Here is a 26,032-nt window from a genome sequence, read left to right as displayed (position 1 = left end):
GGCACCCTGGATCTTTCATGGCCCTTAAATATAAAACTGTCCTTGCATTTGTCCTCTTCACAACCATTTCCTATAACATGGCTCCTTCTTCTTACACTGTACCTAAAATTGCTCCTCTGTGGTGCAGTACTAGTCTTTTGCCAGACGATAGCAGCAGTTAGCTGTGCATCAACAACACATCTTCACTCCAGCACCAGACTCTGCAGCAGTGACTGATGATGGCACACAAAATGTCTCTTCCAGGGAAAAACATCATGTTTATTTTCTGTGAGATGAAGATTTCTGGCATGAATTATATAATTTTCTGCCTCCTTCTGCTAAAAAAAACAAACAACACACCATATTTTTGTCATGATTTACAGAAAATGTGTTACCTATACATGATGTGTGTGTATTTTTATCTTCTGTGATTGTGGTGATTCAGGTGATGTTGTAACCTTTTCATCCTGTGGTGACAGAGAGCCTCAGTTTGTCCCACATCCCTCTTACTGTACCTCTAATTTTAGCCTCCCCTCACTCTCCCCTTTGTGTTCCCCCCTCCTCTCTCTCCAGCCCTCCCCGCTCGGATCCTTCTGAATGGAGGCTGAGAATAGATGGGAGGCTGCTTCAGTCACACCGCTCTGGAGCAGGAATGCCTATATATGGAGTCTTACACCACGCAGAGCGCTGACTGAGTCTGCAGGTACAGCAGTGAATGTGGGCTACTGTGGTTTGTAAAGAGGCAGGGAAGGGGGGGGGAGAGGCAGGGGCAGTCATATGCCTACTATTGTGTGTGTGTATCATCATCACTGTAAGTGGGAGGCGTGTGCCTGTGTGCATGTCCTCGCACGCAAAACAAAAAAAAAAAAACCTTGATGCCAAGTGTGTGCGTCAGTCTGAGTCAGATAGTGTCTCATTCTGTCTCGTCATGTGTGTGCGTCAGTGCTGTTGCTGAGCGAAACTCGCTCCAGGGGAAGAAAAGGAGGAGAGTGTATGGGCGGGAGAGAGAGAGAGGCAGGGATGATGATGGTGATGAGGAGGAGGCAGAGGGAGGAAGAGAGGGGGCTTGACTGTGACGACACGGACGCATCAGCCGCATTAAGTGCACTTTAATATAAATGCATTTGTATGACAATCAAATACACTTATAAGCATCACAATAGAACACTGGTCCACAATGTCCGTTCTGCAAGTAAGTAAGATGGTTACAATATATTCCATCTTAGGCAATAAAAATCTTTCTTCCTCTGTCATTATGTACAGACCAATAACAGCTTTTTGTTCATACAAATGTACAAATGTGTACAACCTTTCATAAAAGAACATATGCGTACATCCTCGGACATAATGCATATGCATTAACATCTTTTTTTTGTTTGTTTTTTGTTCCAAATGTCACACTTACAGTAATATAATTGTACACATGTATATTATTAACTTAGCCTTGAATAGCTATAGAACGTAGGAATCAATCCTTTACTTGACCGTAGACAACTCTACGTGAGCACGTCGACACCATGGGAATAGTACCATTCTCAACCCGTGTCGCTTGGTAACTGAATAGAAATAGCACCCAATCCCTATTTGTTTTTCCATTTTTTAAAACAAAACTTTTAGTATTTCTAACCCCTCTCAAAAAAGAAGAATCGCTCATTCACATAGTCAATTGTGCCTCGTCACCACACCGCGCTCCAGGGGAGCAACGATGCCACTGTCCATGTTTGAATGGACATGATAAAGAGTTCAGCAGGTCAGGGCCATTTTCAGGCACACAGGAGCCGCTATAAGCTGCCAGCATTGCAAATATTGATGCTGCAGGGATATCCAGCTTGACTTGCCTTCAGGCCAGCACAGACCTGAAGAGCGCACATTCACAGTCTCATGTACAGTAGTAGAACAACGTAGCAGTGGATTTGTGTGGCATGAGGTCAGAGATCACCGGCAACACGTCTCTGTGTTAGGCGTCAGGACACATTGTAAAGCAATGGACACCTTTAACATTCGTGAGATCTTCAACATGCCAGGATCTCTTTCACATGTTTGTTTTTTTTTGTTTTGTTTTGTTTTGTTTGCACATCACATTGATACACAAGATCGTAAATGGAGAGATAAATATGAAATGTTCAAGCGCAAACTCAAAGCTCAAAGTATCCAGAGTTTAAAAAAGGGGTTTTGATAAGTGGATTTTACAGCAAGAAATCTTTCTTCTGTTGATTTACACGTAGTTTTCATACTACGCTTGTAAATTTGTAAACACATGCCTCCTAATACATTTGAGGTCTGAGTTTGCGTTGTAGTATGCCGGGCAAAAAAAGTGCTATTTTGTAAATAGCAAAGAAATGTACTTTTTCTTTTTTTGTTCACAACAGAGTTTTCACTACGAGTGAATACAAATGCGCGTCTGGAAGTTTTAAAACGGCGCGTACAAGTTCAGAGTGGTCTCTCTGACGTCTGATTATATTATCTGAAACTCATGTTACAGAGAAGCTGAAAGACGGACACCACATGGGCCCAAAACCCAGTCAGTTATGGGTCCATGCGGTCGCACCATCGTGTAAATGTTGCACCAGTTTTGTAGTAGTTTACAGACTATGGACTGAACAAAAATATCAAGCCAATCTTTGTTCTCAGGAGACATGTAGGAGTTAAAGTCCTTAAGTTGTATATACATTATGTATATTTATACACTTAATTATGTTTTACTTTTCAGTAAAAGTGGCTCCACAAAATATGACAATATGCCATACTTAATGAAGTAAGTCACAGACTTATTTTAGAACGGAGGAACACTTCCACTCCCATCTGAAAGACAAAGCAGAGAGAAGAAGAAGAAGAAGTTAGAGGTGCAATTTCTGACAACATTCTTCCATAAAGTATAACGATGTGTGAGACACTGAGGCAGATGCTTACCTTTGTGGAAGCACTGTGGCGATGGATGACATTGGAGTTGATACAACTCAGGTTGTTGCCCTAAGCCAGGGGCGATCGAGGCACCTGCCCCAAACATGGGTTCCAGGACGGCCAGTTCCTCCAGGAGGGACTGAGTGCAAGACACAGCAGGTGTGGGCGAGCCGATGGGCATGGCGGTGGCCGGGCCGGGGGAGACGGTGAGAATGAGGGGAGGGGACGCTGGGATGGAGGAGCAAGAGGACATAGGAGATGACGCCACCTCGATCTCCATTGCTTCCTCCCCAAGCCCCTCCCCTACCGCATTCACCCCAGCCTCGGAGGCCACAGTCGCCCCACACCCGGCTGTGGAGTTACATTGCGCCGATTGGACGCTACAGAAGTGGCCCACTCCCTCAAACTGGGAGGGTTGGTGCCAGTACACTGGGGTTTGAGGAGAGGCTGGGCTGGTGGGGTTGGGCACGGGAGAGGTGCATGGGGATGGGGATGAAGGACAGGGGGACTGAGGAGGAGGGGGAGCGAAGTCGTCTTGGAGCAAAGTTTCTAGGATGCTCTCTTCAAACAGAGAGTCATCATCGTCTAGGAACATGGGAATGTCCAGACCTCTCCATGCTTTGATGGGATAAAACTCCCTAGGCATGTGGACTGAATCGACGCCAGCGGTTTCTAAGCTGGGGGACAGGAAGGGGGAGGGAGGGGAGGATGAGGGTGACATGGAGGGAGGAGAGAGTTTGGACAGGAGTGGATCTAGATAGAACCCCTCTGCCAATGAGCTGATGTGTTGAGCTAAGAGCGAGATCTCTGCCCTTTCTTTCTCCCTCTCTCTCTCCAAGGAGAAGAAGGAGAGGCAGGGCTGTTTACCAGGTGAGGCCTCAGGGGTGAGGAGGCCCTCGGGGGGACACTGGAGTGGCCCCATTGGTACATCTACATACAGTGGACCCCGCACCTCGGGCAGTGTCATGACTGTGCAGTCACCATCTCCAGGGCTGTCAGGTGTAGGGGGCAGCTTCTCATACAGGGAGCCACTACATGGCTCCACTGGGAAGAGGAGGTCAGTGGAGAGAGTTGGTAGAGTGAGGGGAAGCTTGGTAGAGAGTGTTGTGGGTGGAGCAGGGCTGGAGGTGGTAGTGGGAGGGGCAGTGGAGGGCGCAGAAGGGGCCAACGAGGTGGTGGCCGTGGCTGTTGTAGCAGAGAGCGGAGGTGTGGTGGTGCCAGTGGGGTCGAAGCTGAAGAGGGGTTCACCAAAGGGGAAGCTGGCCCCACTGATGTGTGGAGTGTAGGGCGGTGTGCAGACAAACTCTTTGGTCTGCTGAGCTTCTGAGGTGGGGACAGGTGGGAGAGGCAGGGGGAGAGATGGCAGCGGGGGCTCAAGCTGGAAGGACGGCGGGAGGAGAATGTTTTGGGTCAAAAAGTCCAAGTCTGTCACTGTTTCAACAGTAACCGGGGTGGGGGAGGAGGCAGCGGAGGGGCTCTCCGTAGGATGCTGCTGGAAGAAGGTTTCCTCCTCCAGGGAGGAGATGCTGGAGCGAGGGTCACCCTCCACCTGCATAGGCTCTGCAGCCGAGCTGCCCGGTTCATCAGAAGAGCCCACACTGCAGCCAGTGGTGCTGAAGTCAAAGGACTGTGCCGACAGGCCGCTGCTGCCTGGGGTGAAGACCTGGTCTGGGCTGGACAGGGTGTCTGGGGACTGCAGACTCAGACTCTCTTGCTGGGAGGTGCCAGTGGTCAGAACCAGGGTCAGCTGGGTCTGCTCTGTGGTGAGCTGCTGACGCACTGACCAGGCCTCAGACTCACTGATAAAAGAGAAGAAACGGGGAGTAAGATTGGGGTTTTTAGTTTTATTCAGCCATGCTGTGTAGAGCTGAGTGTCAAACTGTAATGATGTTGTAGTATTGATTAGGTATCGGGTGTCCTTTCAAAATGTGTTGTTTGATATCAGATTGTTGGTACTTAAGGAGTTAATCTCATCAGCGTCAGTTAGCCAATAATCTTGCAGCATTATGTTTGACTGAGATCTATGTGTGAGTGTGTCTGTTGTTTGTGTAATGTTTTTACACAAACAACGAGTGAATTTAATAAAATTACACAATGTATTTAATAAAATTTGTATAAAGTCCAGATATTGATATTGTATCAATATCAAAGCGTTTATCACCCCAGCCCTAGTGTTGTGTCTCTGTTGTGTTTGTTTAAAAACATACCTGATGACGTAGTTGTTGCTGCTGATGGGGAATTCTCCCGGCTGCAGCTGTAGCACCATGTACAGCCAAACCCACGACTGGTCCTGAGCTTGCACACGCACCACCATCTCAGCTCTGCCTTCTCCTCCCTCTCTCACTGTGGAACAACATTTAAAGCACCAGTTGGCACAGGTTTCTAATCCCATTAATCACTGTTGTGGGTTTTGTGGGTTTTTTTTCACCGTGCCAGTGGGCACAGAGTGTGCTTCTGTGTGGGCATGTGTGGTTGTAATAGGCATTTATGTGAAGAATACACTTACATAGGCTACGGTGCTGAGCGGAGGCATGTGACAGATCCTGTGGGTGGAGGAGGCTGTACCAGGAGCGGGAGCGTAAAGCTGTCACATCAAAGCCAAGATAGGCGCTCACACTGCAGGGGAGAGTGGGTGGTGATGAGTTAGGCTCATAATGTCTCACTGCTTTAGTTATCTTATAAACACACACATATACAGGTCATAATGTAGCAACAGGTCAGGGATGTGCACAGATAAGACCCCAGGTGGCGCTCATGCACCTGTCCTTTTGACAAAAAGGCCTTTTATTCATTCATTTTGTTAATTTAGTTTCTAGTTTCAATGCTAGTCTGTGCTTATGAAATAAATCATTATGTAAGTACAAACTTTGCCACTAAAACTTTTTTTCCATTTAATATGAGGTGGTGTCTATTTTGAGCCCATGCCCCCCTGAATATTTGTGCGCACCACTGTAACAAGTGCAAGCATGTAATGTTATTAAAGTGACCTCACCTGTCCTGCGCTGTCTCCAGCCTCATGTCCCGGCCATGTTGGGAGAAGAAGCAGGTCAGAAACAAGTTGGTATCAGCCAGTGGAGGGGTGGAGGTCAGCTCCCTCTCCGCCCCGGGGCCGGACCGAGTCGGGTGCGTCTCCAGTGGGGAGCAGAAACACACCCACACAGGGTTGGAGGTCCAGTAGGACCCGCCGGCTGAAGAAGTGGAAGGGGGAGAAAGGCAGCGAGCTCGGATCAGAACCAGCTTGTTCCCAGCACTCTGCCTCCGCACTGACTTTGAGGTGTTGAAACGACAGCGGAAGAGACGATCTGTAGAGAAGATGAGAGGTTAGATGTAAATAAAATCACATTTGGCAGTAATTCAAACTTGTAAGTTTAAACGTACACGCCTGTTATCTTACCTATCTCAAGTGATGTAGAGGTTGACAGGTTCGTCCTCATGGTCAGGCTGTCAGAGGCGTCGATGATGTCGTACACACTGTCACCCTGTGCCACAAGATCCACCTGGAAAAATGACAAACAGACAAACGTTTTATTAAGCACAAGTGGTGGAGGAGCGCTTTCTGTGGAAAACACCCAAGAATCTGGTGTGTATACTCACCATGGAGTGTCCAAGATGCTCAGAGACGCTGTCTGACATGTACAGGAGCTTCCCTTCCCCAGTCAGCAGCATCAGAAAGCCCGGCAACGCCTGCACCAACTCCGACAGTTCATGGAAAGACAGAAACTGCCTGCTTTCCTCGAGGCTGCCAGCGGCTGTTCCCGCTTCTGGAGTGAAATGGAACCAAGAGAAAGATGTGTCACACTTGTTAGTTAATCCATTCCTACAAATAATTCAACAGAACATACAGTATTCTGGGTTCCGCATTAGAAAAAAAATAGCAGCGGCCGCAGTGTGTGCTTCAGCACCACGGACAGCGACGCGGCTGTGTTTCTGGCGCTTTAGCGGTTCAGCACCACGGACAGAGACACACGACGGTTTTTTTTATCAATTTCTGTATCGATTATTAACCTTCAGTTACTGAGCCACTGTTGTACAGGTTATATAAAAACACAAATATGAATCCGTCTGCCTCTGGTGACTCTAACACTTGTTGATTCTGCTCCTGTGAAAGACTGCAGTCTGTCAGCGCACATTCATCAACAGGTCTTTTCTAAGCAGAGTAAAAATCATTGTTACCTTGGGTGAAGAAGACGGATTTCCTGGTGTACATGGAGGCGAGTGACATGATGTGCAGGTATGAGAGCCGAGCTTTATCTGCATCGGTTATGGGCAACAAGTCCTTCAGGTTCCGGATCTCGGCGTTGATCTGGTCCCTTCGAGCCTTGGATGCTCCTTTGGTTGAGCGGTACATTGTTGCGGTGAACTGATCGGAAATTCCTGCAGGTGCGGGTTTGGAGAGTTGTGGAGCGGAGTGCTGTTTGACGTCGTGTCGCTGCTGAAAGTGTCCCCGTGTCTGGAGACAGTTTGTGAGAAAAGCTCTGAGGTGTGTTATTGCACTTTCATCTCAGCTACGGTGTGTGTGTGTGAGAGAGTAAGGTTCTGAAAACCTTCTCCTGTCCTGTCCTGTCCTGTCTGTCTGTCTATCTGTCTATCTGATGTAGTAGCTCCACCACAGCGCCCAGCTGGGATGCTGGCCGGCTGCTGTGGATGTCCGTCCCCCCTCACGGAGTGCAGGTGAATCGGCGGCTCTAGTCGCCGTCTATCGCACACTCAAGTCCGGAACCCGTAAATCTGGTTGAGGGACTCTGCTCGCCGGTCACTTATATAGCCTGGGACTCCGCCGGAGTAGGGGGGCTCCCAACACCGACGTAAAAGGGAAGGAGGGGGGCTGAAGATATCTGTGTTTGCATTGGTTAAGCTCTCCCCCCTCCCTCACCTATGCCCTCTCCTTTCGGTGACTCTTCCTCGACGTCAGCTCTTCCCTCTACTCGTTGATGACGTCGGCCTGAAACCGGGAGCTCCGGCGACGCAAAAAGCCCGATTTGGACAAAACCGACTGAGGGGCGGAGCAAGCGTAAAACGTAAACGGAGTCACCGGACTCCGGTGTATTAGAGGAGGAGGAGGAGGGAGGGGGGTGCAGAGGGAGGAGGTGAAGGGATGCTGGGCTGCATACGAAACGGATCAGTGTGTTTATAAGTCTGGCTCTTGAGGCAGGATGCCCGTCACTGCGCTGTTTGCGTCGGACCTGCCGCTAAATACACAGCAGGTGCACGTTATTCTTATTATTACAGTGAGAGCAGCTTATTTTCAGCGTCAGTGCGTGAAACATGTGAGACTGACGCTGGTCGGCTGCAGACACACGCACAGGGGGCGGACATGGATGCTGTATGTTGGATGTTTATGAATGAAAATCATTCCTCAGCAGCTGTAGAAACATCATCATCAGCCTGGATAATAATCAGCCTTCGTTAGCCTCCACTGCTCATAGAGACTCTGTGTTTGAGGTTCTGCTGCATATACTTCCATGTTGTTCATTATAGTCGAAGCCTCGCGCACCATCTATGAAATCTGACACAATCAGGGGACATTTTTTAATAACATTTCATGATTTCATACTTTCAATATTCAATATTATGGGCTTTTTTCGGAGAGATAATCAGGACAGTCGAGGTGTCCACACATACCAGCACAAACAGCTCGACGCGAGAAACACTGCAGCAAATCAACCGGCTGTTATAAAAATAGTTCCACAAATATTTTTTTCTCTCTCTCGTAATTGCTATTTAATGACGTGAATGAGTCAGTGAGTCACAGTCGTCGCTCGCCCTCTCTCTCTCTCTCCCTCTCCCCTTCTCTAGCTCTCTCTCTCTCTCTCAATAAACTATTATTGATTGATTATTTTCAAGTTCATTCTCCTGACGGGAATCATTAATTATTTGAAGCACGCACGTGCACACAGCCGTCAGTATTGCACAATTCCGCGCTGTTTCTAAAAATAGACTTCACTGGCGACCGACACAAGGACCGCGAGGCGCGCGCCCCCGCGTCCTGGCTCCGAGAGATCTCCAAAATAGTATGTGCTCCACATGTTCACACACACACACACACACACACACACACGTTAGGTTTCTCTGACTTACTGAAGGACAAGGACTTTGATTTCAAAGCCAGTAAAGGCAGGCGCGTTTCAAGAGACTTTGGGGCCCCGGGCGTTGGGCCTCATTTGGGATCACTCACATTAGCATCTTGAGCATGTTTTTATTTTGAATGTAGACACCACAGCACATGCATCCACACACTGATGAGATGAGGCATTCTGCACTTTTGGAATGCAGCTCTGTCAGTCATGTGACAAGAATGAACTGGTCATCTTCACAGTAGACCCTCCATCTTTTGATCCAGGGCCAACTTTTCTTAGAAGTAGGACAATAAGCTTTGAACCTCCTTTCCTTACAGACAAAGTTCTTGAATGAGTCTGTTTTGAAATATTCTGTTTTCCTCCTGTGTGATGAACAGGATGCACCCTGACATGAAATTATTGTTGCAGTGTTGGTAATCCATTCATTGTCTTTCTCTCTCTTTTATTTTTTGGTCTTGGTTGCATTAATTCCGTCTGTGCGGCTGCAGCAACTTTCACAGTCATCTCAGCACAGTTTGGTTGCTTAGTAACGACAGACTTAACATAAGCTCAAACGCCAGACACCTGAGTTGAAAACATCTCTGTCTTCTTTCACGTGTGACAAGTGTTTTGAGATTCTCTGCTACATGTGACCAGGCCCCTTTTGTGTGACATTATAATGCCCTGTTAATAGCCAATTATTAAGTGTTAGGAGGTGACTAACATCACTAAGGGTCTTTCAATGATGGTTTTAAAGCCTGTGCCCAGATGTAAGTTTATTTTATAAACCCAGTGATGCACTAAACCTCCCTTTATTACTTATTTGTTGAAACATCAGTTTGTGCTGAACTGCTAGTCTACACGATGATGCGTCCTGCACTTAACATCATGTTGCTCCTGACGGTTGTCATCACTGTGTGAATGGCAAAACTGTAGAGTGGTCATCTATAGCCTAGAAAGGCACTGTATAAATCCAGATAATTTACCATTGAACTTGAACATCAGACATCAGAACGTGATTTAAGTGACTTTGAACTTCTGGTTAAAAAATGGTAAAAAAAAAGAAAATCCAAGTAACCTGTACTAGCCATGCAAATATACATTGGTTTCAACCAAGATATGCAGAAGACAGTCCTTGAATGCACAAAACACCAATTGAAGCAGATATAGGCCACAACATTGGCTTCATTAAATGCCCTGTGTACCTAATAAAGTGGCTGATGAGTTTATTTTCTAAAGCAGGACAGCAGTTTGCCATGTTGGACAGTTTTCAGTGCACAGAAGATACATCTGAGATGATTCATCCTGTGTGTGTTGTTGTTGTTGGAGACGTTCAGCTTCACTTGTTCAGTCCCTCTGTCTCTGTGTTTTTGTGTGTGTTGTTGTATTTGTGGCTTTGTGGAGACCAAAAATCCTATAAATCATACAGAATGAGGACATCTTGGCAAAGTGTGGACATTTTGGCTGGTCCTGGTCCAGGATATGGATTAGGCATCTAGTTAACATGGTCTTAGGTTAGAGTAAGGATTGGGCATTTAGTTAAGATGGTCTAAGGTTCGGGTAAGGATTAGGCATCTAGTTAAGATGGTCTAAGGTTAGGGTAAGGATTGGGTATTTAGTTGACATGGTCTAAGGTTGGGATATTGGTTAGGCATTTACTTGAGATGGTTAAGGTTATAGGGTAAGGGTTAATCATTTGGTTGTGATGGTTAATGTAAGGGGCCAGTGAATGCATTATGTCTATGGGCGTCCTCACTACAACTGCTGCACAAATGTGTGTTTTTTCTTGTCTGTTGCTAATTCCCATCATCAGATCCTGTTTATTAAGAATGACCCTTAGTTGTTTTTAGAAATAACTGTGTTTAGCACTCAAATCAATTTTTTTTAACCAGAATGTTTGAATCTGTAGAAATAAAAAGCTGCGATTTTTGTCGTCTGTGCTGCTCCTCACATGCTTCACATACATAAGTCTGTTGCTAACGTGAAGATGAGAATCTGTGAGGGCAGTGACATCAGTTTTCCTTTCGGCTATTCTGGATGCAGCGTCACACTCATTCATTAGTGCCGTGCACTCAGAGATGCATAATTATATAGAGGTTGAGCAAATCTCTTTTCTTTTTTCAACCGACGCTGAGAGGACTAAGGTTGAGTCATACTCTTTGTTTCAGGTGCATCACATTAGCTTTTGTTTGGTTTAATGTGGACTCTGTTGCATCAGTGTGATGTCAAAGATCATACAGCTGATAGAGGGATGTCGTCCATGCTGAAACAGGTGCGTTTAACCAAGACGTCCAATAGCAACATGACAAAACTGCATCATCAATCTTGGAGTCATAATATCTGTTATCTGTTTCCATTTTTGCCACGACAACGTATAAAGTATAAATGACAAATCAGAAATCAAATTCAGGCCGATTAATCAGTTATTTCTGATCCTCTTTCCTGTTCAAGGTATTTTGGTGTGTGTTTTTTTTGTGTGTGATTGCTAACTAAATATAAAAACAAACGAGTTTTTGTGCCTTTAGTAAAGGTGAACAAATCATAAAATACATAAGCATGGTTCTTGAACTTGTTCAGAATACAAATGAAAGTGCTATTGAGTTATTAACCAACTTAATCTAATTGATGACTAGTCCTAGTTGGTTTCTATATATATATATATATATAGTAGTATATCTATATCTTTATTTTATGGATCTAGATTAAGTTTATTTAGGTGGAGAGGAGACAAAAATGGCTCTTTTAATACTAAACGTTGCAGACTCCTGGACTAAGTCATCACCACCCACCACAAATTATTTAGATTCCAACTTTCCTATACATTAAGTATCATGTTACTGTTTGCTGATAATAAGTATCAAGGCTAGTAGGCCATCCATCCATCCATCTTCTACCACTTCATCCTCCACATGAGGGTCGCGGGGGTCACTGGTGCCAATCCCATCTGATAGGGCGAAAGGCGGGTATACACTCTGGACAGGTCACCAGTCCATCACAGGGGCACATGGAGACAAACAAACATTCCCGCTCACACCTAAAGACAGTTTAGAGTGTCCAATTTGCCTAATCCCCAAATCTTTCATGAAAACCCACACACACATGGGGAGAACATGCATATGCCATGCAGAAAGTCCCTTGTTCCAACCAGGTGGCTATTAGGCCTCAAAAATAACCTTTTAATTAAATGTTCTAAGTAGAATACAGCATGTTAACAAATAGGTTTTTCAAACATTTATGTACATTTCTTTTTGCAAATTCATACCTAATGAAACCCAGATTATGCACAGTGAAATGTTGAATAGCACTAAACAACAATCCTCTGCATCTGCTCTCCAAAAACCCCCATGAATGAATTGATTATTTTTAAGCAAATCACTCCCAGATAAAAGAGAACCAGTGTGAGTTTGCTGCTCCACATATGAATCTAACACACACTGAATTTGTGGCCGAGCACACAGACACACATACACACACACAGCACTTCTTTAAGACGCAACGTTTTCAGAGAAGAAAAAAGACAGTAGAGCCAGAGTTTCTCTGCACAGAAATAGCACACGTCGTCTTTATGCAGAAGTCCCCTCCCTCCCTGAACAAAAACCCTCAAAGTTGTTTGTTATTTTTCACCCAGCAGTCTCACGGGTACTTAAGCTGTCCCGGTGTCCCACACACGCTGTTGTCTCAAGAGCTTGTGCCATTGTTGCGGTTGTCATGATAATCTCTGCTGTTATGAGATGAGGCTGCGAGAGCATCGTAGGTGGGTGGTGGAGAAGAATGTGGCTGTGGTGAAGAGCGAGGGTCACGGGGACGAGTGCCTCATCACTCTGACAACAAATGGACTCGAATGAATCCAATTAGACGAGAGTCTTTGTGCCAGAAACTCCTGTTTGTGTCAATATTCATGTGGAAGCTCATTTAATCTTATAACCCTCATAAGCACAATTACTCATCCAGGTATATTCATTTGGGCGCTCACTCATTCACTCATTGATTCCCCCACTCACTCGTCCATTATTTTTTTCACACAGTTACTCCCTATTCATGTGTTCACGTACTCACCATTTTACTCTCCCTTTCACAGACGCATGTCTGCTCGATTTTAAATGGCCTTTTTTGGTTTGTTTACGTCCTCATGTCTAACTTGTTAAGACATGCGTCTCTTTCTCTGTGTCACTTATTTCTGTCTGTGTTTGTTATATAAGCGGACACATGATATTATGGTGTGCATGAAGCTGGACAGTGTGTGTGTGTGTATTTGTTATCTCTTTAGGACCTTTTCTGACACAAACACTGACCTTCTCATGACTGGTAGTCCTCATGGGGTCATGGGGACCAAAAAAACCTGGTCTTTAATGAGGCAGAACCTTAATTCTGAGGAACTAGTTTAACTTTAGGGTTAACATTCAAATTGTGGCCCGGTTAAAGGTAGGGTTAGGCAATAACTGGCTAAGTGAATTGAAGTCAGTATAGAGTCCTTGTGTAAATGACCTACATTTTTCTAACCTTTATTGTGGTAGGTCATCTGTTGAAAAGTGATGCTTTTATTTTGAAAGGGTAAAATACTGAAAGTAGGAGAAACGGCGAGAGAAACGTAACGTGCCAATTAAGACTACAAACGAGTCTCAAGCACGTTTCGTGGTTTGTTTTAGCACCTGACTGACAAGGGCAAAAGGTCTGTATATGTTTTAGTTGGTATTATGTGTGTTTTGAGTTGTTTTTAATCTCAGTTAGTACTTCATGTAGTTAGTAGTTTCATGTGAATGTTATACTAGTAGCATCACGTCATTAGCATCATCCTATGTGTGAGTTATTTGCACAATTAATCAAGAAACTGTTTTGTTTTAAACATTTTATTGCAATATTCCGTTATTAATGTGTTTATTAAAATATAAATACCATGTTTGGTTAGTGATATTGTACATTTAGCACTCCGGTAGAGGTTGTTCCTGAAATAGCATTAAAAGGGCTAAAGAGGAGTAAAATCTTGTATTTATTTATTTAATTTTTTTGTCTTTTCACCAGCTCTTACAGTGTGTTCAGGATAACTTAACGGCATGTTTGGAGTGAATTAAGTTTTCAATAAAGCATTCTGAACATCAGTAAAGGAGTCAGACAATGCTACAGTAAGGGTTAGATAGGCTGGAAGTCAATGCAGTGTCCTCACAAGAATAACTGTGCAAACCTGTGTGTGTGCATGTGAGTGTGGGCATATGTGTATATAAGTGTTTGTTTGTAATTTCTATTTGCTTACTGCCTTCCTTGTGCATTCATGTTTATCTCTCTGTTAGACCAGTAGAGCATTTGAACGCTTGTAAACTGCTCACTTTCCTCCACCAAAGTGCATAAAGGAAATCAACAGCTTTTTTTTTCACCTTTGGGGACACGAGAGCTGCTGATGTTCTGCTGCCTCGTTCTGTAACTTTGGTTCACTGAGGTAAATTCAAACAAAGGATTTCAAACACTGACTCACTAAATAACACATATGAACTTAAGGGTGGAGGCAGCAAGTGGATCAACAACAAAGATTTTCTCTCTGGACCCTGGTGTGTGGGGGAGTCAGTGGTTTTTACAAAGTTTTCAGTAAGAGACTGTAGACTCGTAGATTTTATTCAGTAGGTTTTTTCTTTCTTTTTTTTTTCCAGTCGCTGGTTATGTTTTCAATCAGGTTAAGTGTCCATGTCTTGGCGATGCAGAGGTTGAGCACGGCAGAGTAAATGCTGACTACGTGCCGCTACCTCAAAATCACACATCTAAAGACCTTAACTTTCCCTTTACCTTAAATATTTGGGCTCAGTTTTAAATCTCACAGACAGAAAACACAATTTAACTTTGACTTTATAGAGATTTACAGAGAGTTTCAGCTTCCCAGTGATGTGATGACTGCTTTAGGGAAAAAGAAGAAACTTGTTGTGACAAGAGAATCTGGAAAATCTTCTCATTCATACATTCATTTCTCTCACAGCCACTCCTTCACTCACCCACTCATTCCCTTTCATACCTTCCCAAATTTGCTCACAGAGGCACATATCAATCAGTCACACTCTCATTTAGCAACACTTGCTCAGTGTCACTGTTCTTCACACACACACTTACCAGATGTAGAAAGGGCAGGAGTATTCTGGCTCTTTGTGCACACGCACACACACACACACACACACACACAAACACACAAACACACACACAGAGTCATCAACAGGTGTGACTTTCACAGCTTCAGCTGTTAGTGGAGTCCAAAACTGCGGATGAGGGACGAGCAGCATGTTCCTCCACAACCTGAGTCATCACATCACAGGGAACAGAGAGGACAGATCATCAGTCAGTGCTGCGGCTCCATCACACACTGTGCTGTGAGTTATGAAAAGTTTATCCAAGTTAAAATGTCAATGATTTCTCTCATGATGAGAGATGGATTGTGTTGTGTGCCCCCCCCCCCCCCCCCACAAATATAAATGCAGTCATAAATAATTGGGTTATTTTTGGAACTCTTCAGGCTGGACAGAGCAGGACATGATGAGGGCTGAGGACTACTGAGAAGGGATGAGCTGTGCCGAAAATAACCACAAATGGCGAGGTTCTCATCCCAGAGGTAAAAGACACTTGTCCTAAGAGTAAGACTGTCTTTTCTTTTTTAGTTTATTTTTACATCCAGAGAGTCAAGGTCTCTGCTCTGCTTCTTGAAAGGAAGGAGCCAATCTGTTGCTTAGCAACACCTCCCACTCCTGCATCGAAGCAGGAGCTACACAGAGAGAGGGAGAGAGATAGAGAGGAGGGAGGAAAAGGAAATTTGGGGTAGAAGAGAGGGACAAATGGGAAGGTGTTGACCTAACAGGTAAACTGGAAGATGGACATTTGTGTTTATAATAAAGGCTGGAAGTAGAGATTAAATCTCATACATGAACAGCCTTACGAAGACATCTAATAGATTATAGATTATCATTCATCCAGGTCATCGCTGTCTAAAACACATGAGTTGGTAACAACTGGTCTTGAGGTTTCAGTTTCAGTTGTGAACTATAGAAGCCTCTGGAATGAGAGGTGAAAGGTTTTCAAAAGAAACTTCAAGTTCAGTTTCTAACGACTGTTCCGAAAAGCCTTTTGAAGAGTATTTGCATGCTCTCACACACACCTGCTGTGTGTGTGTGTGTGTGTGTGTGTGTGTGTGTGTGTGTGTGTGTGTATGCAGATTATTTTGCCTTCATTAAAATCATGCAGATAAAAGTGAGTAAAATAGTGGAGAAACAAAGTCCAGTTGTGACAAAGTTTGCCACTTGTATTTGAACTAGAGATGATTATATAGTTATATAATAACTAAAGTGATAATTCAGAGTTTTTTTTTTTTCTTGTGTTCAGTGTGATAACATGAGGCACTGACACATACTGGAAGTGGCATGTGCTCTCTTGACTCGCTGCCGTCACCAAGAATTGGCCCGTGACACTCGTTTCACTGAAAACATGGCATTGAGCAGGGACACACAGAAAAACAGATTAATGCTGCTTACTTTTAGAGCTTTATATGGACAAGCTCCTTCTTACATCTCTGACCTGATCCTATACCTCACGCTCCCACCCGCATCCTGAGGTCTTTAGGTCAGAGGCGGTTATTCATTCCCAAAACAACCTTTAGGAGCAGAGGGGATCGAGCCTTTCAGGCAGTGGCTCCCAAACCTTCTTTACGTTGCTTAAATTGTGTGGATTATTTAAAAAAAAAAAAACACAGCTAAGTATGGTTATTGTTAGTATTGTATTGTTAGACAAGGGTTTTTATGTTTTTGTATCTATATACTTACTTGCTTGATGAACAACGGCACTACCTTGTGGCATTCACCACAGTAAACTTCACTTTTTTATTAGTATGCTCAATATTATTACATAATGTCCCATCCCTATAGTGAGGAGACATGTTCACATATGTAACACCAGTGCCTTAGTTCCTACACTAACTCTGTTTAACCTCACCGCACGTCTCTGTCTAATTTAAACCCTGCTGAGCCTTTGACAGACAGGAGCAACTTTGTGAATATAAACCACATAAACGCCTACGCACGCAGCTCCACCCACACTCCTGCTCCTCACCTCCTGCCTCCATCCATCACTCCCTGCCTCCCTCTTCTGGTTTTGGCTTTGTGAGTCGGTAGCCTTGTACCTTTTCTCTTCACTTTTCAATATCCAGTTTATTTTTAGCAGCCAGGGCACAGAACAGGAGGCAGAAGTTTTTTTCACTATAGGGCTCTTCAGTTGTGCTCAAGGTCCTCTGGCTTATACTTAGACTCGCAGGACAACACAAGGACAACAACTAAGACAGCAAATGTCCGCATGTTTGTTTTTCAGCATGGAGGAGAGGCTTGATGATGACATGTGACAGTAAACGTGCGTCTCTGCTCAAAGATGAGATCTGTAACTGCATTTAAGATTGACAACCAGGGGATGTACTGTCATAAGGGAAACTTTATCATACACTATTGACTCTTATTGATTAAATACCATATTTGTTACCATATTTTTTGCCTGTCTGTGTTGTGGACATGTGCAGTTTCCATGTGCCTACTGTAACATACCAGCACAGACTCTGACTCTTCTCTCCCCACAGTAAGTTGGTGCTGATGCGGGGTTGCCATGGCGACGTGATGTAGATGTGTTACATCATGAGAGACCTCCTAGCAGCAGATCGCTCACTGAGACACCCTCTCTACCTTCTTCTCTTCTCCCCCCCCGTCTCTCGCTGTGTGTGTGTGTGTGTGTGTGTGTGTGTGTGTGTGTGTGTGTGTGTGTGTCTCTCGCTCCCGTCAATTAACCCTTGTTTTCACATGACAGAGATTTAATATGTGAACAATTTTTGCACTTTTGCTCTTGGGCGTAAGTGTTTTAAAGCTTTAATGTGTGACATATGTGTTCAGTATGAGCAGCAGAGATATGGGTTGTTGGCGGATGAGAGCAGAGAGTGGGTTGATGAGAGTGAGTGAGGGGAATGAAAAATTTGCTGAATGGACTTCACATCAACCTGTGAAGCACATTTTTACATTGTTCTTTTCTCAGATTTGCTCCATTCATCGTCCTTTCTCTGTTGTTGTCCTTGCAGCTTAAAATACATCCCTATCGACCTTACGTTTCCATGTCGATTATATGACTCTCATATAACACTCATATAACCGTTACAGTGGGCTTCGTTTTTGCCCCCCCCCTCCCCGCGTCGTCTACTGTCCCAAACAATTTACTGATTCATTCATCCCGGGCTGATTCATGACGGGACCGGGTCAATTACCCCGTCAGCTGTGGCTTCCCGTTGTGGCCTGATTTCTACCCACAATAGACTCCAAAAATACATCCACACACAAACAAGACACTGCATGGTGTCAACGAGCAACAAACAACAGGTAACAGGTTAATAGACACCTTTTTTCCCTGGAAAAAAAACAGGCTTTTATTGAGTATTTTTATTCTATTGAGTCATAAATTAATAACTGAAATAGAAATGTGTATTAAAAGCTGTGCCGGGAATAAATAATTGCCAATTTTAGTGAATCTAAAGTCTATATCTATATAGATCTATAGTAGGTGAAAGTTTGTGGGGCAGATAGTAGTGGCCAGTGTTACTGGGCAAGTAAAGTTGTATTACTTACAAAACTGTCACACTGTGTGAGGATCAGACGCCATTGTCTGGAACTGCTGAAATTTATATTCAAACTTCCTGTATTTAAAAGATACAAAAGATTTTTTTAAGGGGTTATTCTGAGAAATTATTTCTCAGAAAATTTTAATTAGTTTTAATTTTATGTGATTATACACTTATATAAACATTTTTATGGGTAGTCTATTCAATTTCTGCCAATACACCCTCCTAAATGTTGCACACTAGACCTTTAATGATAAACATTGTAATGGATTGGGTTGTAATGATGTGACTCAAAGTTCATCCATTAATTGGTCTTCTACCACTTTATCCTCCACATGAGGGTCACGGGGGGCACTGGTCAGCTGACATAGGGCAAAAGGCAGTGTCCTCTGTGGACAGGTCACCAGTCCATCACAGGGACACATAGAGACAAACAACCATCCACTCTCACACCTGTGGTCAATCTAGAGTGTCCAATTTTCGTAATCCCCATATTGCATATTTTTGGACTGAGGGATGAAACCGGAAAACCCGGAGAAAAGCCACGCACACACGGGGAGAACATGCAAACTCCATGTAGAAAGGCCCTTGTTCAGACCGGGGCCCTGACTAAAAGACCAGGCATTAGTTCATACAACATGTTTATGTAATGACCAAGCACGTCATGAGTAAACATGGTGTAAATCTGGGCCTTTTTTACAGCAGATGTTTCTCGATTTGAAATAGTCAGACAAACACAGGTTTTTACTAATAAAATTAATTATGAGTTTCACTCCAATTTTTAAAAAAGTCAGGGTTGTGCTATTGTTCAATTGTAGGTGCATGTCACACTAAATACTTGACACTTTAACCTGTAGAGTAGGGGTGAAAAAATAAAAAGTAAAATATAGTATTCATGACATTTTCATAAATTCATCCTGTGGGCCGGATTGGACCATCTGGAGGTCTCGATTCTGGCTCACAGGCCATACGTTTGACACCCCTGCTAGAGGCTAAATGGTTTTAAACTGCAAACATGTTTCCTACTCCTGGTTCTGTAGCCGAAGCCTGAGCAGCTAAAACTCAATCACTTTGTGTTTTCTGATTCACAAAATTCCTCTCCAGTGTGTGTGTGTGTTTCTCTCAGGGCTGAATGTCTTTTCAGCATCGGTCTCTTTTCGCTGCCTCCCACTCTCTCATAGCAACACGTTGCCGTTTCTTGGTAACCACATTTACGCAGTGAGTGAAGAATATGAGGGTAGAACAGATGTGCGTATGGTCAAATTTTGAGTTTTATATAAATCTGTCCAAGGATTTTGAAAGGGGGGGGCCCCCGTTCTCAACATCTCGTCCTCAAGTCTCTACAGCACTGATGACATTATGCATCTCTGCTCAAGTCATATTTTTATATTTTTTTCCTCTTATTTAACTGCTGTGAATGAGCCACATCACTTAACTCTAGACGTTTTATTTTTCAAAATTTGGCAGAGTTGTGGGTTTTTGGACGAATAAAAGGTTTAACACACTGTGGAAAGAAAATGAGTCAATCCGTGTCCCTATGGCATCCCATTGTTAAAATTATAAAAAAAAATTAATATCTTTTATGTATGGAAAGAAATTAAAGATGGCAATCATAATAAATAGGAAAAATCCATTGTTACATAATGTTTCTAGGGCAGTCTTTAATAAAGATTGTTTTTGTTAACCCCCAAGAGATAATTCAGTAGTTTTTTTTTTTTTTTTAATTACAAAAACATAAGGCCCTCTGTTTTCATTCGCTTGTGTATGTGAGCATAAGCTTCACTCGGAGCACATATTATGTGCAGTCGTCCTCTCTAATTGCAGGCATATTTTTAATCACTCTCCTGTTAATCACCGACACGTGACCCATTACGCTGTTCGTTACACTAAAGTCCCAGGGTGAATGCTGACCCGAGATAATGAACGTCACCCAGCGATTGAACCTGTAATTGGACCAGACTGATAAGCTAATTATTTGCAGAGATAACAAGGAATGACTGCATGTTTTATTGCAGGATTGTGAATTTGCAGAGCGGGTTTGCGCGTGAGCTTGTGAGTGAAACGTGGAGGTCGCTCCTGGTTTGACAAAGGTTCCTATTAGAATGAAATTCAACCATATTTGAGGACACAGAAACACTTATCGGTTATAAGTACACTTAAGTACATTTATTTCAACATACTTTCAAATATACACTCACTGCTCACTTTATTAGGTTCACAGGACAATAAAGACACAGTTAGTGTAGTTTTCTGCTGCTGGCATCCATCAGTGTTGTGCCTTCAGAGATGCTCTGAAGTTACTGTTGTCTTACTATCATCTCAAACTAGTCTAACCTTTTCCTCTGACCACATCTGTCCACAGATCTACTGCTGGAGATGTCTCTGTGTGTGTGAAAATCCCAATAAATGAGCAGTTTCTGAATGCTCAGACCAGCTTGTCTGACACCAACAACCAAGCAATTGTCAAAGTCTCCTTTCTTCCTCATTTTGTGATCCTCGCTTTGAGTTTCAGCAGGTCATCTTGACGAGTTGCTGCCATGCTTGGCTGCTGGAAAGTGACACAATGTAGGAATGAATGTCTCCAAGATTATTTTGATGGTACATTAACTTACAACGGAGTGAATGTCACCTCTGTCAGAGACACGGTATAACTTATGTTTCGGGTCCAGGCCAGAAAAACAACTACAACATTCTACTTTACGGAATAGGTCACAGAAAACACAAGTGAAGCAAACTAAAGCACTGTTGTTATTTTGTAGCTTTTTGGGGTTATTTTTTATCTCTATTTGTATAAAATTCTATAATATATGCTACTGTACCTGCTCTGAATATGTTTTATGTCGAAGCTCTTTAACTGAAATTATATTTTTAATGCTAAAATATTCAAATGTACTTTTTAACAAAAAAAAACTGAAAAAATGGTTAAGCACATTATTATGTCTTCTCAGAGAATAAACACAGTGAGTCGGCTCAAATTTGTGGTAAAAAAAAGATGAATTCAGTTTGTTGTTTGCCAAATTAATAACAATTACATTTTGTAGTTTTTGACAATGACAGATGGTCTAATAAATGTGTTAATATTTTATGGCAGTTGTTACAAACAACACCTTTCACCAGCTGTGGGGGGAACCCAAGAGCAAATCCTACATTGACTTACTTTAAAAAGTAACACATGTACCTAATAAAGTGGCCGATGAGTTTATGATCTAACTACAGAGATCAGTGATGTTATAACAGCTGCTTTCTGATCAATCATGGTTGTTGTTGTGTTGGACACTGATGTAATTGTGTGTTATTGTGTAATTGTCCTCCTCCTTTGTTCACACTGTACATACTGTATGCAAATGTCCAGAGGAGAGAGCCATTTTCCTGCCTAATGCTGTCACTAATTTATACTCACAAATCACTCTCCCCCCTCTTTGTATTGTGCAACGTGTGTTTTTGATGTCCCACAGATTCCACTGCCTGCTCTTTTCATTAAAAGAACGCCTCTCAGAGGGTGGAGGGAAATGACACTCCACCTTGGCGCTTTCATTCATAAATACAATACCTGTATTGTGCTTTGCTGCAGCACTGAGGGCTTTTTTGTAAAGCAATAAGAGGAGATCAAAAGGGAGCGGACGCTACATGTATCAAGGCAGCATGGGTCAATCTAAGGGGCACAACAACAGGACAGTATCGTGTAGAAAGGTGTCTTTACTGTACTGGACCTGGTGGCACACCCTGTGCCCAGTGTGAGCCTTCACTGCTCCGCTTCCTGTGCCACACCGCCCCCTCACTGCGGCCTACAGGGCACGTTTTGCCCAGAAATGAGCTCATACTCCGGCGAAGGTGCCAAGAAACAAGGGCCCAGGCGATCCAGTGCTCCCCTCTGCCGCCCAAAACACTCCTCCCACCCGTCTGTGTGGGCACCGCCGCTCCAAAACACTCACAACCTGCAAACAGACACAGTTTGTGCAGACACGAGGTACAAACACACACACCTGCAGCATAAATGCACACGTCTGGTTTCTACAGTTCCATTATTCACTCATACTTACATTCACACACACTCTTCTCTGTGCTAACTGAGGTAAAAGTTATCTAACTGTAGTCATGGAAAGCTATTTTTAGGTGAGTTTTTCATGCCTGTGGTTATTTTATGTCATTATTTTGTGGTCTTTTCAGGTTCAGTGTGTAACATTGATGAGGGTTTATTGGCAGGAATATAATGTACTCTACTCTCAAGTCATCATGTTTGCATCAGTAAAAAATGTGCTTCAAACTAAAAATGTTGGTTTTGCAGCCTTTAACTGAGCTGCCATCTTGTGCCATCGTTGTTTCCACAGCAGCAAATGAAGAAGAACGGCGTTCCTTCCTGGTCTGTGGAGGCCACCGTAGTTCCCTGACATGCATCGGTAATAGGAATGGGTGAGTACAAGAGTCCTGCATTTGTCACAATCTGTACTCTCACCAGTGTCACTATTGGTGCTTTTCCACTACATGGCACCGTGCAAATCTGCACTTTTTTCCCCCCACTTTTCCATTAGAGATAATACCTGGTACTTTTTTAGTACCTGTTCTGGTGAGATTCCAAGTGAGTTGAGCTGATACTGTACTGTACAGACCACAAGCTTTCTATATATATACTGTATATACACAACACATATATATATATATATATATATATATATATATATATGTATATATGTATATATATATAGAAAGCTTGTGATCTTACGCACTGAGCCTTTAAACCTGTTATTTGTCTCTTCATCTGTCATTTCTGAGTTTCTGGATTCTCTGAGGATATTTTTGTGTCTCTTTGGTTGTTTTCTGTATTATTACGATTGCTGGTGGTCTTTTTTTATATTTCACCTTGTATTTTTGTTGTTATTATTTCTATTTGTAGCCATTTGTGTGTGTGCGTGTGTGTGTGTGGCTCTTGCTTGTTTCGTATCAATTTTCCATAATTTGTGTTTTTCTTTTTGATCCTATCTGCATTTTGACTCACTTTAGTTGTCTGACGTCAACTCTTGGTCCTTTTGTTTCTCTTTGTGGCCATGTTTTCTTTTGTGAAACATGTTGCAGGTGAAGCGCAGGGCCCCCGACACACACGAACACACACGGAGAGAGATTTGTGCGTCTATTCTTCTCCTACCCACCAGCACTTTTTAGATAAAGTTATGTAAGAAAAAGGAAAAGAAAAGTCATTTGTTGAAGTCACTGTGTTGTGTGTTGAATGTTGAGAAGTAGACAAAGTTGCCATCACTTTTTCCACCCACAGGTGTGTGTGTTCGTGTGTGTACATGGAAAAACGGCTGAAAATGTGAAAATGCAGGTTCACTAGTCAACTGGGTCATAAAACTAAACTCACATCTGTGTGGTCTGCTGCCCCCTGGTGGCTGAAGACTGTCTGCTCCTGTTACATAAAACAGGACCGTGTGTGTGAGTCATCACCCCCCTCCATTCGGGACAGATGGGAGGTGTGTGTGTTGTGTAGGAATGGATTGAGCAAACAGCAGTGGACTGTAAATTAGGGGTTTCCCTCTCTCTCTCTCACTCTGTTTTTTTCCCCCACTTTCCATGTATTTATTTATTTATTTATTTGTATGTAAAAACAAACAGGGCCGTTAAACGCAATTAAATTATAGCCATTCGCTGCCTTTCATCTCTAAAGTCAACATGTTTACAGATGAATGTGAGAATTAATTTACCTCTTTGAAACTGCGTTTTCAGATCACTAGTGAAATTCAAACTTGTTGCTGATATTTCATGCATTTCGTGTTATTTCTGAGCATATTTTTAGCGTCTATTGATGCGTTGTTGTTTTTTTGTCAGGATGTGATTTGTGCTGATGTCAGCTGTGATGCTGAGCCTGTGGATGCAGGGAGAGCGTGTCATGGATGAGTATTTGAACACACGCATGAGTTTTCATATCAATCAATCCGACTTTTCATACAAAATGATGTAACTCATAGTACATTACACGATAGCCCACGCATCACTCATCCAACCGACACATAAATCAAAGTAGAGAATGCACTCAGAGAATGCTAACCTCCACTGATGCTGTGTACTTTTCCACAATCAATACAATACACGCCCCTTTAAATAAATAAAATCCTGAATCTGGATCTGGATCACCATCAAAATCATATCGTACATCCCCAGAACATTGACAGTCTGGCTATTGAATAAACCATGTAGGAGACAGAGTGTAAAGAGTGTAGATTTAAGGTCACACCACCGAGGATCTGCCATATGTTTGGGCTAAAGTCATGAATGCAATTCAATATCAGCCTGATTGTATTTTGAAGTGCAAGCTTAAAACAAAGAGCAATAAAATCCTTCCTGCTATGTGAAGGATTTGTGAGTTACAGGCTTTGTTAGCTTGCTACGAAATGTTAAGGGTATTAGGGCCACATTTAAAAAGATTTTTTTGAAAGAAAAAATTAAATAAAACACCATGAATGGAAGTCAGAATTCTGAGATTCAATTCAGAATTCTCAGATTAAAGTAAGAATTCACCTTTTTTTACTTTAATCTCAGAATTCATGCTGTTTTATTATTTATTTTTTAAAGCCCTAATACTTCTTCATAGTTGGCAGTCTCACTGTAACATGGCATTAATTTACACTGGACCTTTAAATAAAAGGATAGGCATCAGATGTTAACGCGTTAGCTGTTAATAAAGTTACTAAACTAAAGCAAGTCCTGTTGTATAATATACAGCTAAATCCTGAAAGTACTGCGACCTGATTGTCTGAGAACTGCCGCAGTTCTTTTCTCTGGTTACACCATAAAGTACCATTTAAAAAAACAAAAAAAAAACACTTGTAACAAAGTATAAATCACCTTTGTTTGACTTGTTTTTCAGTGCTGGATCTTCTTCACCGTGTTGTGTGTGTCCAAGTCAAAGTGGCTGCATTAACTTCCCCTCAAGCTGCTCCTTGACTTGTGAGAGCTGCAGTTACACAACTGGCTGTCTTTTTCCCCCCATCACAGACCTTCAAGGTAAACACTGAGTCTGTCCTGCACTCGAAAACAAACTTCAACAAACAACGAAAACTCTGTTTATTGAACCATCTGAACATACTGGTGTAATGTTACAGGACGTCATAATGAAACATCCCCTTGGCAATAACACTAGGCCTCACTTTTAACACACTGGCAACAAATGTATCAGTGCTATAACTATTTCTATTATCAATTAAACTGATAATATACGCATACCAGCCACTTTATTAGGTACACCAACGGCTTTTTTTAACACAAACATCTAATCAGCCGTGGCAGCAGCTCACTTCATTTAGACATGATTGAGATGAGCTGCTAAAGTTAAGAATGAGGAAGAAAGGTGAGCAAAGTTCTGTTTTTGTTTGTTTTTTATTTTAAAAACTGCCAATTTACTGGGATTTAAACACACCATCTTCTCCAAGTTTTACATAGAACGGTCTGAAAAAGGGAAAATATCCACTGAGTGTCAGTACTCTGTTGTTTAACATTT

At 42.8% G+C, this 26,032-nt stretch overlaps 1 protein-coding gene and 1 long non-coding RNA gene across 4 annotated transcripts; one reads left to right on the top strand and one right to left on the bottom strand.

Annotated features, from left to right (window-relative positions):
* The first annotated feature begins 529 nt into the window (after nucleotides 1-529).
* On the top strand, nucleotides 530-24,446 carry LOC131472333 (uncharacterized). Of its 3 annotated transcripts, XR_009242086.1 has the most exons (6): nucleotides 12,736-13,605; nucleotides 14,896-15,280; nucleotides 15,424-15,519; nucleotides 20,906-22,510; nucleotides 22,872-22,953; nucleotides 24,364-24,446. It is a non-coding gene; the product is annotated as an uncharacterized LOC131472333 (long non-coding RNA). The 3 variants fall into 3 exon arrangements; XR_009242087.1 differs by lacking the exons at nucleotides 12,736-13,605; nucleotides 14,896-15,280 and adding an exon at nucleotides 530-682; XR_009242088.1 differs by lacking the exon at nucleotides 14,896-15,280.
* npas4a (neuronal PAS domain protein 4a) lies at nucleotides 2,472-8,111 on the bottom strand. Its single transcript, XM_058649383.1, has 8 exons — nucleotides 7,054-8,111; nucleotides 6,475-6,641; nucleotides 6,275-6,377; nucleotides 5,873-6,182; nucleotides 5,387-5,496; nucleotides 5,088-5,223; nucleotides 2,890-4,679; nucleotides 2,472-2,781 (listed from the first exon to the last, which is right to left on the bottom strand). Exons 1-8 carry the CDS (start codon nucleotides 7,226-7,228, stop codon nucleotides 2,753-2,755), a joined length of 2,820 nt encoding a protein of 939 aa, XP_058505366.1. The 5' UTR covers nucleotides 7,229-8,111; the 3' UTR covers nucleotides 2,472-2,752.
* Nucleotides 24,447-26,032: the final 1,586 nt, after the last annotated feature.

This window comes from Solea solea, chromosome 14 (assembly GCF_958295425.1).
Source record: "Solea solea chromosome 14, fSolSol10.1, whole genome shotgun sequence".
Lineage (NCBI taxonomy): Eukaryota > Metazoa > Chordata > Actinopteri > Pleuronectiformes > Soleidae > Solea > Solea solea.
This window is presented reverse-complemented; position numbering and strand designations above follow the sequence as displayed.